General features: G+C 40.4%; 1 protein-coding gene across 3 annotated transcripts in view; it reads right to left on the bottom strand.

The window, feature by feature from the left end:
• Nucleotides 1–1,564: 1,564 nt before the first annotated feature.
• LOC117552442 (ankyrin repeat and BTB/POZ domain-containing protein BTBD11-A) overlaps nucleotides 1,565–10,463 on the bottom strand; it is a 178,104-nt gene continuing 169,205 nt past the window's right edge. For 2 of the 3 annotated variants that reach the window (XM_034225853.1, XM_034225851.1), the window contains 7 exons: nucleotides 8,922–9,100; nucleotides 8,058–8,163; nucleotides 6,836–6,938; nucleotides 6,664–6,745; nucleotides 6,102–6,170; nucleotides 5,890–6,003; nucleotides 1,565–5,278 (listed from right to left, as the gene is read on the bottom strand). In XM_034225853.1, coding sequence (XP_034081744.1) covers nucleotides 5,015–5,278; nucleotides 5,890–6,003; nucleotides 6,102–6,170; nucleotides 6,664–6,745; nucleotides 6,836–6,938; nucleotides 8,058–8,163; nucleotides 8,922–9,100 — 917 coding nt within the window. In that variant the 3' untranslated portion in view covers nucleotides 1,565–5,014. The remainder of the gene's footprint in view (nucleotides 5,279–5,889; nucleotides 6,004–6,101; nucleotides 6,171–6,663; nucleotides 6,746–6,835; nucleotides 6,939–8,057; nucleotides 8,164–8,921; nucleotides 9,101–10,463) is intronic. The other variant, XM_034225852.1, reaches the window with a different exon arrangement.

Genomic DNA, 10,463 nt, shown 5'->3' with positions numbered 1-10,463 from the left:
GCTGTGTCCAGTTCGTGCTTTACGCATCTATATGGATGAGAGGCCAGACAGGGTCCCGGAGCGCGCCACCCATGGGCCGATGGCACATGGGCGACGTCCGGAACTGTCGAGGCGAGACGGGGTCCAGGAGTGCGCCACCCAGGCCACACGAGGTCAACCGGCTGGTCGAACCTCCTCTCCGGCACCAGAAACAAATGTTAACAGTCAGATGTTAACAGAAATACGTCGACAGCCGTTAGCTGGCAGACATGGGTAGCTGCTAGCCGTCGTTAGCCCCTTGTGGTTAGCCGCTAGTCGTCGTCAGCTACCGCAGCCGGGACGTGCAGCCGCACGCTCTGAAGAAACAAGCCCACAAGGTAGCAATCGGTTTGCTGGTCGACCCAGCAGGTCGTGTATCGTCCCCCTGTTGGATGGAAGGCTGATGCGGGAATGGCGAGCAACGTCCCCAGCTCTTCTGCGGGGCGTGCACCGAGCCTCAGTCCGCGTGCCGGTGGCAGCCACGGACGATTCCAAAAAATCCACTGCCGTGTTCGGGTCCGTCCCGGAAACTTCTCGAGACGTGTCGAGGTCACCAGTGTAGTGCCGAGAAATAGGGAGTCTGAGGTGGTGCAAAAGGGTACTTTATTGGAGAGCAACTACTAAGGTCATGTTGTCCGGTTGCAGTCCGGGAAGAAGAGAGTGAAGAGAGGAGGGCACACAATATATATAGTAAAACACATAACATGTCCGTGTGGGAACAATACCCCCAACTGTAGTTCCATGTATGAATTATGAACCCAGTGTATAAATAGGTGGTCACCACAGTATCCACTTATTTTCATGTGAAGTTATGACACTGAGGAGGATATAATTGCCTTTTTAGTCCTCTCATAGATTTGGGAACTGTTTGTTTCAGCTCTAATATTATATCTGTCAAATTCTGCACAAGTAAATCTACCATGTAGCACCATTGTATTAGCTATTCAGGTTTTCTTTATGCAATAAGTGCCTTCACATCCGCAATGGTGTTACAACCCATATTCACATTCACCTTACCGACTACTACCAGAAAAAACATTGCCCAAAATACTTATTCTACTAATAGGTATAAATGAACTATTATTATTAAAATTGCTAAGGTGGTATAATACTTTCATGGATGAATGGCCAGTTCCTTTTTGTTGCAGTGTATTCCTGTGGAGACAGAACAAAACAGGAATCCCCTGTAAAAGGGGATCACAGCCAAATTCTCCTCAAGACTTTTTATGACCTTGTTTTTCCTTCATCAGTCTCACTGTGACAGTCTGCTGGCTCTGTGAGGGCGCTGTCACGACTTTAAGTACTTTGAGTCATTTGCCCGCTGGAAGTAAAAGGATCGATAAAACACCCTGCTGCTGGGCTGAAGCCAGATATGTCACATTTTCATTCAGGGGATGCTGCAGTGTCCTTGGAAAATAATACAATTATTCCAAGGAAATGTTGCTTTACTTGCTTTCGTCTGTTATATCTGTGTTGCTGTAAATTGTCCCTAGATTGTGTCCACATTCTAAGTAATCTTTATAATAAATAAAGCCAAAAAACAGACTTTGATACAGTTTAAACTCTGGTCATTTATTAGCTGTCCACAAAAGCATGTCATGGAACAACAGAAACTGCAGCATGAGTGTAACATTCCTCTGTGTTGTTAAACTCTACCACATCCCTGCTTCTCACACCATGTATACTTTATATATATATTTTGTACAATATACATGTTCTCATCAAAGGAAAAAAGAATAGCAAAAAAGTTCAACCCCCGTCCCCATCGTTGATGCATGTTTCCACTGCGTCTAGGTGTCACCGTGTTGTTTATTACCAGGAACAAATACGCAGGCACATAAATGCTCAGACAAACTAAGAGGAGAGTGTTGTTTGACAAAGCTGGTGTACAAAGCACATTCTCAACAACATTAAACAAGAACAGCCATGCAAACCCACATTTAACGGCTTTGACCCAGTTTCTAATCAAATCGCAGCACAGGGGCAAGCTAACGTTAGCCTTTTTAATAGCATCACATTAAGACTAAATAAAAAAAGATTCCGACGTATTCTCTTATTCTAAAGCCATATTCAGCTGCTGTTTATCACAATAAGACTAGCTCACTGTTATAATGCTTCTGAACGTGTGAGAGTAACACTTGCACAAGAAGTGCTTGACATCATTATGAACCTTTTTATCTCAGTGGAGACAAAATGGTTTGCATCTTTAAGTTACATTTACCCTTTAAATAACATGTTTCACTTAAAATGTGGGAATGTTTTATGATTCGGTATAAAGCTTAATGTTATTTATTTCAGTGTTAAATCAACAAACTGGCACCCTATAAGTTATACAATTTCTTTTAAAATGAGGGAAATACATAACAAAATGTAATAAATGGGATGTCACAGAAATATAAAGACAGCTATTATATTCAGGGTTTTTCAGTCACTCATTTGTTTTTGCTATGTGTCGTTCAATTCACATTTATACAGTAGCTCAATATCCTGTGGCATATTATTCACCATACTACTCAGAGTAGTACAGTTTCACATAAATATTGCTTGATTTCAAAGCATCTTTTTATATAATCTTTTATAACTTTTGTAAAACAAAATAGCTGTGGAATGTAAAATAAAATATAGAGTGCTATGTAAAGGTAAGAAAATAAAGCCGTAGGTTAATATCTATATTTCCCTTTCTGTAACTATTTACAGAACTTTAAACCAACTCTTATATGCTTATGTTTCTGTTAAAATGTGGTTGGGCCTAACACATATAATTTATCCATTTTGAGTGTGCTACAATGATTTAAGATCTGTCCAAAGGTAGAGTCGGATTCCTGTAGGAACAACATCACAAACTATGAGGGCACAGGAGACACCGGAAACAAAAGGATGTTTCATTTTTTTGGTATGCTGCTGGACTAAAGATATTGCCCATTTTTGTAAATATTAAACTTCTGTTGCATTGTTACATTCAATCAAATACTGTAGGTTCAAGGATTGCTCCTAAATACAGATGGATGGTATCTTAGTGACGGGGCTCAATTTAGAATAAAAACAACAAAGGCTGCTGCTATAAAGAAATGTGGCCAGTTTAACATTTTGGTCCTTTCAGATTTGATTAGTATTATATAATCCACATGTGGTTGATAGGTGTGTAGAAAGAATTATGTGGACAAAAATGTTGAATTTCTGCACTGAGTTTATCAAAGACACAATATTTTGGTAGCCGATGTTTCCCAGGATTCACATTATTAAACAACACATCTTTATACTAAAGCTGCTGGCTCTGACTTCACACGGTCACACCTGAGACAGATAACAAAACGCCTCGAACCGTCACATTAATAATTTATATAGACATCTGAATGTGACGATCATTATTTGTTAAAACAGGTAGAATACAAATGAAACTTGAACTGGTACATTTCAGATCTATATTTGGACATTTATAGATTGTCTCATTTTAAGTATTTTTCTTTAATTAATTATTGCTGTGTTAATAGTCTCAGGTGTTTGACATTTTGCCCTTTATTTTTTGTTTGAATATAAAGATGTGTTGTCTTAAATTGTGAATTTGATGACAAATGAAGGTCAATGGTTTAAGAAATATAGTGTTCCCAGAACATTTTAGGTACAATTTGAAAGGGTGCGTTAAAGCAAATGGAAGGGATGCACTACATGTATGAGTCACATAACTGTGTCTCTAATACATTCACTGCCTACAGTGTGATGGAATTCAACCTATCCTTGATGTTATTGAGGTAAAGCCGTGACTTTAAAATTCATCTGAGTGACCTACCCTGATCTTATGGAATTCATCAGAAAAAACAAAGTCATTGATGGTCTTTTTGACTGGTCTTTTTCCGGAACAATCCACACGCTGCTCAGCCTACCCATCTACACGGAAAGCACACCTAAAGCGAAACGGAGGATTCAAACAAACAAGATTAAACATGCAACGTTTGCATAAACAGACACATACAAACTGTTCAGGAGAACATTCAGTGAGACTGGTGTCATCAGGGTGTGGGAGTATACTGTACATCAGTTTACAAAAAAGAACGACCAGCACGATGACTTAAAGGACGTATTTACACTTTGCTTTGAATAAAGTCCCTGCCAATCCAAATCCATCTCAGCTCAGTCAGTTTTGCAGTGGGTAGAAAGTTAATAAGCAGCGTTTCCCCTTCTCCCCTCTGCGAAAGTAGTCCATGAAGAATGCTCTGCATAAAAAGCAATATCAGGGCAGCTCAGTTGAGGAGGTGTCATGCAAAGAACAGTGTTCGTGGAGTTATCACAAGTTAATTTCCCAGTTGGACATCCGTGTTTCAAGCATACGTCAGCATAGATTCCACTGAGCGGTGAAACTTCAGGTGTGGAAGTTCCTGTGATCAGTTTGGCCTCTGCACACAGTAGATATAACAGTGAAACTTATCCAACATAGAAGTGACAGAAATGTAAATAAGTCCACCTAAAGTCCGTCTGCTGGCATTGCTACGAGTCACTTTTATTGGTTGTATAGTAGGAATATATTTTGGCATGTGTCAAACTATACTGCGATGGCATCCACTTCCATAAGATGATGTTTGTAAACCTAAAGTCTCATATTAGAGATGATGAGAAAGCTGCTTTTATTGAGTGAAAATCCTACTTCTAGAACCTTTTTAAGCAAAAAAAGGTGTACAGAATTAATTCATGCATGTATCCTATATGAATTTCATAATCATGATTAGGTCTAAGTGATACTGCTGAGTGGAGTCAGTATTTGACAGTTCTCGTACTGTGAGGTGATCAGTGCCATTTTGACGAGGAAGAGAAAGTTCTCCATTTGATTTTGTCATCTTTATCCCTTAAGGGGGGTGGGGGGCTGCAACAGGCAGAATTAAAGGGAATCCCTGACATAAAAACCTCCGACAGCCCCCCCCCCCCCCTGAGCAGTGGGGGCGGGACAGCTGTGGCTGGATGTTGGAGGCGGTGTTACATGGACGCTGTGCCTGGTTGGAGGGCTTCACACCACGGAGCCCTTGGAGGTGGAGAGGTGGATGGAGTGGATGCGGGCGGCCAGGGTCTTCTCCAGGTCCAGCAGGATGTCGGAGCAGATGCCGGGGCTGGAGGCGGGGCTCTCGGGGGCGGGGGGCTCGTACAGCAGCTGCTTGAAGCCGTCCAGTTCAACGAGCAGCACCATGTTCTTCAGGAAGTAGCCCTCGATGAAAGCCGTCAGCTCCGTGGCACCGAGGAACTGTGGTGTAAGAGATGAGGGGTTTTTACTATTCTGAAGGGTGATAAGAACATCAATATGAGACTTTTTATATGATGGAAGTATCTTTCAAATGATCAAACATTGTGTTTGTATTCCTGGTTAAAATCAATGCAGTGTTGAGTGTTGTGCTCTGTAATTTTGGCAAAGCTCCCTGGGAAACAAGACTTTTAAGAACATGCTACAATGGCTATGATCAGCAGGAGAGCCACTCTATTGTTTGTTGTTTTTGACAGGCTAAATGCCAACTAAAATGGGTCAAAACAGTATATTATGAATTTTGGAAATAGGAAGGCCTACACCTGTCGTTTAAAAAAAATCAATTTAGCTTTTTGGACTTAATGCACTGGAGTCATTGGACATGTTGTTTGGATTGCTAGCCATGACTAGAATATAATTCTACTGAACAAACAAATACAAATGGTCGTCTTTAAAATCCAAATAATGAGTGAAAAGATGCTAAATGCTGTGAAAATGGGTGATAATTATCTAAAGATTCACACGTACAAATAAATTGCTCCCTTGATAATATAAAAATGAGCAATAGAGAATCTTTAAGAGACGGTTTGATTTGTGTGAAAGGTTATTATTATTAATTTAAACTGCTTATTAACAATCTGTCTCACCTTGGCGTGCTTGTAGAGGTCCACACAGGTTTCCGTGGTGATGTTCTTGGAGCAGATGATCTCACAGTGTCTCTGAAGGGCCTCGAGTTGGAAGAATTTGGCTGCAGAGAGGAGCTGCAGGGAACAGTAGAGCCACACAGAATGAGGCACAGGACTCGGGATTAGAAATGCTAATACTGTCTCTCTGCAGGCTGCGAGCGAGTCCCTCTTACCTCCATCACTTCAGTGTTGCGTATGTGCAAAGACTCAGTGCCCCCACAGTACAGATACTGCATGACCAGCTGAAATACAGAGGACAGGGCTCAGTCACGCATTAGACATTAAATCCATTCATCAATCCACAAACAAATAATCACTAGGCAACACTTTTAACAAGTGAGTATCTTTAAAACAAATGTTCAAGCTAAAATGTTAGAAAATGCAGTTTCTAACCCCTCAAATATGGAGATTTCCTGCTTTTATCTATTTCATATAATAATAAACGGAACATCTTTGTCTTTTTGACTGACAAAAAGTGCATTTTAAGACATTACCTTTGATATAAGGAACTGGGATGGACTTTTCTTATATTTTCTGACATTTTATGGACCAAATAATTAACATATTAATCACTAACACGATTTGCATCCCTAACCTATGGCAGGATTTTGATTGTTACAGTTTTCATTGGGTCTTTCTATCCTGGAAGACTTTATTTGCAGCCCTTACTTACTGCATTTTATAACGAAACCACAACGTACCTACATTGTTTTTAGATGACAACACATTTCTTACATGGAAAATATTGTACTTGACGTGGCTGATCTCGATGCAGGTGTTCTCTGCTGCTGGTCGGTTCTGGAGCAGCGACTTGAACCTGGATGAAACAGAAGAAATAAGTAGTACAGCTGTGTAAGGAAAGAAATACAAATAATAACATAGAAATAAACAGTTATATCGCCCTTACCTGGCTGAAGCTGTAAACAGCAACACTTTATGTGCATAAAATGGTTTCCCCTCCACCAGGAAAGTCACATCAGACATGTCCTTGTTGTTGAGGAAGTGGGGGTCTGAGGGAGACGACAAAAAGATCCAATAAAAACACCAAAGATGTCTCATTACTCAAGCCTGCTAAACTACAGAGGCAGAACTGCAAACAACAGAAGATTAAGCTAATGTGGTCATTAATTCTTTCAAGGGTGATTTATCACTCAGCTATCAGGGCAGCTTTATCAAATACAACAATTTCCATACCATTAGCATTCTAAAAGGCCGGCGGATTAATTTAAATCCGCTCCTCTGAGCCACTTCTTTAATTGTAACCTTGAACATCTTGATCAATTAATTAGTTGTCAAAGGCATGATTCTCTGAGTAACAAACGTTATTGTAAATGATCTTAATACTGATAATTCAAACACTAGGTGGTGGTGCTGCTACATGTCACTTCTCATGCTCTAATTATGTGAAATTAAAAACAAAATAAAATGTGGAAATGTCTATGACCTTCCTTACTTTAAAAGGAGCTTTCAACACCTGATCAGACTGATAAATCAAGTCATTACGAACATGCAAATACCTGCTGAAACATGATTTTCATTAACGTTAAATAGGATTTTATGTGTGAGGTTTCCAGACAGCCTGCAATCCCATACAAAAATGCTAACATTACTGACTCCAGCAGGCACAAGAAAGAGTGAGATTTTGTAATACCTTGCAGAGGTTTTTATTATGCAACCAAAGGGAATGGGTTTTAAAACTTGGTACAAGGAGACTGTGAAAAAAATCTTATTTTAAAGCGATTTATCAAATGCCAAGAAGAAATTGATGCATTTGTTAAACAGAGGTAAAAATGATCTGTGTTACATAATGCGTTTGAATCATTAGTTTGTGACATTTTGATCAGTATATATTTGACATTTTGAAGAGATGCATTACAAAAGCAATTCAAATAAAAATCAGCTCCAAAAGCTGGAAAACAAAGTCACAGAAGAAAATTGGAACCCATCTCCTAGCAAGTGATTAACAAGTGATCTCTGACCTTTTCAAAAGTTGGAGACATTTTCTTCCCGGAATAACAAGAATCTCTCAGGTTGCCACTTTACCTCTAACCCTGCTGTCAGGCCGTCAGCTTCATCAACACAGGAGAAGCCGTCGAGGAACAGAAACTATTTTTAACTCGCTCTCTTACCCAAGCGCGAGGTTTGCTTCCTCTTGAGCTCTGTCAGCTTTGGGATGGGGAAGGGTCCGTAGCACTGGGTGAAGATGACTGACAGATGCTGGCTTATCACCTCGTTCTGCAAACACGAGTGAGGACAGAAACTATACTGGTTACAGTTTTCCATGAGCATATGTAAAAATATGTTAATGTGTTTGGAGTGCAACTAAATATATGCTAATATGAGAGTTAAAGGTCTCCTATCATGCAAAATGCACTTTTCGATGTCTTTTATACATAAATATGTGTCCCCGGTGTGTCAGGGAACTCACAAAGTGTGAGAGAACAAAACCCTCTCTCTTATACCTTATACCCAAATCTCTAAAAACGGGGGTTCAACGGAGCTGATCCAGATTTGACATAATATCGGAAATGTGGACTGGCTTTACGCCCGCGGCCCTATCAGAAACGTTGCTATCAGAAACAATGCCCGACGTGTTTTGGAAGTAATATGGTCTTTGTTTAAATAATCCTTAATGTGGTTTTGAACATGATGTGGCGTTTAATCATGGCAGCATTTAGCTGCATCCGTTTTGTTTTTTAAAGCTTTAGACCCAGAATCAGCACTTCTCTAACAGGGCTGAAATAGAGGGGTATGAGGGATGTCTAAAATGCACAATCTGTTTGGTATTTTGAGCAAAACACAACATTGACATGTTTTCTATATATATTTTTATATACCTGAGACCCATAATATATGCCTAAAAATAGCATGATAGGAAACCTTTAATGTCACTGTAGCACATGAACGCAGGACAGTTTGTATTCCCAGTCTTATGAGTCTGATGTTTTCTGTAACAATTTGTTGACATGCACATGAAAGAAAGCCACGGTCACCTTGCTGGTCCGGAGGATCTGGAACATGAGGGGCAGGCCGAGTGTGATCAGCTCCTCGGTGTACTCGTCCTCCTGGATGCAGCTGAAGTCTTTGAGCAGGCCCTGGATCAGCGGCCGGCGGTGCTGCATGAAGCAGGTACGCAGGGACTCCAGCCAGGTGTGCAGCGTCCAGGGAACACCTGGGAACACCAACGCAGCGACAGTGAACACACAGCAGAGCAGAGCGGAGCGTTTCAGGGGAGGCACCGACCATGTTTCCATCAGTGAACTGAGGGGCGATCGCATGGTAATTAGTGGAAAATCAGAGGCTCCAGCGGGAATGCTAAACACCACTTGTGTAATTTAGGAGTGTAAAAAGAATGGCTACAGTATGATGAGTAAATGTGTATGTGAGATTAACATAACTAATGGCATGACAGAAGAGGCTTTGTGTTTCATATCTGCTGAAATGAGCAGATTAATGCAGTAGAAAGCACATTTTGTTAGCGAGTTATCATTTATCGAGCTGAGTCCAGCTTCGTTTTATATATCAATAGTTTTGTTATCTCTGGATGATAGGATTTTGGTCCGAGAAAACAAGCAATTTCAATTAAAGTTCATTCTTGAGCTTGGAAACAATAGTTGACAAAACAATCCCACCACAAGGCCCATTTAGAAGCTACAGCCAGAAGATGGTTAGCTTAGCTTCGCACAAAGACAGGAAACAGTTAAGACTTGAAAACACTTCAATACATAAAGCGGCAGACTTGCACACAGAAGGCGGACACACACGTACACTTATACAAAAAACTGTTTGCATACAAAGACATGTGCTACACACTAGAAATTATGATGGGGAGCTCCTGACAGCAAGAACAGGAGTTCCTTTGTCGGTTGTTTTTGGCTGCACAACATGAACATGTCAACACGGAAAACAGTGTGGGACTGCTTTAGGAAAATAGGAGAATATAGTACAAGAGCTCAGTTTACTTTTCTGCTCAAGGACCTGCACAGGGGTCTATAAAGACAGTCTTGGGTATGTCATAAACTTTTATGAATTCACCTGCGCCTGTTTCTATACAAATGCAACAAATTCAGCTTACCAGGATCTCCAAGAAACTATTTGTATCTCCATTCTTATCGAGTATTTCTTAAAGGTCCCATGTCATGCTTTTCTGGTTATTACCCGTCCCCTTGTGTGTTATGTAGCTTTTTCTGCATGTAAACGGTCTGCAGAGTCACAAACCCTCAAAGTACACCCTGTAGCGAGTACAACTCTAACACAAAATACCTGTCCATACTGCCCCAGAACGCCTCGTTGGAGATTTATCTTTTTCTTCCTGGGTACAGTGACGTATTTACTGTAGGTATAGTGACGTAATCAGTGGCGACTGGTCATTAGGGGCAGGTGGGGCACAGCCCCACCTAGTGTCAGCAGAAAGTATTACAAATAATGATTACAACAAAATGCAAAAAAGAAATTAAAATATATATAAAATATATTTTAAGATCATGTTTAATCATCTGATTCGTCTGTACATTGCTGTTTTAGTCTGTGTTCTT

Source organism: Gymnodraco acuticeps, unplaced genomic scaffold (assembly GCF_902827175.1).
Source record: "Gymnodraco acuticeps unplaced genomic scaffold, fGymAcu1.1, whole genome shotgun sequence".
NCBI lineage: Eukaryota > Metazoa > Chordata > Actinopteri > Perciformes > Bathydraconidae > Gymnodraco > Gymnodraco acuticeps.
This window is presented reverse-complemented; position numbering and strand designations above follow the sequence as displayed.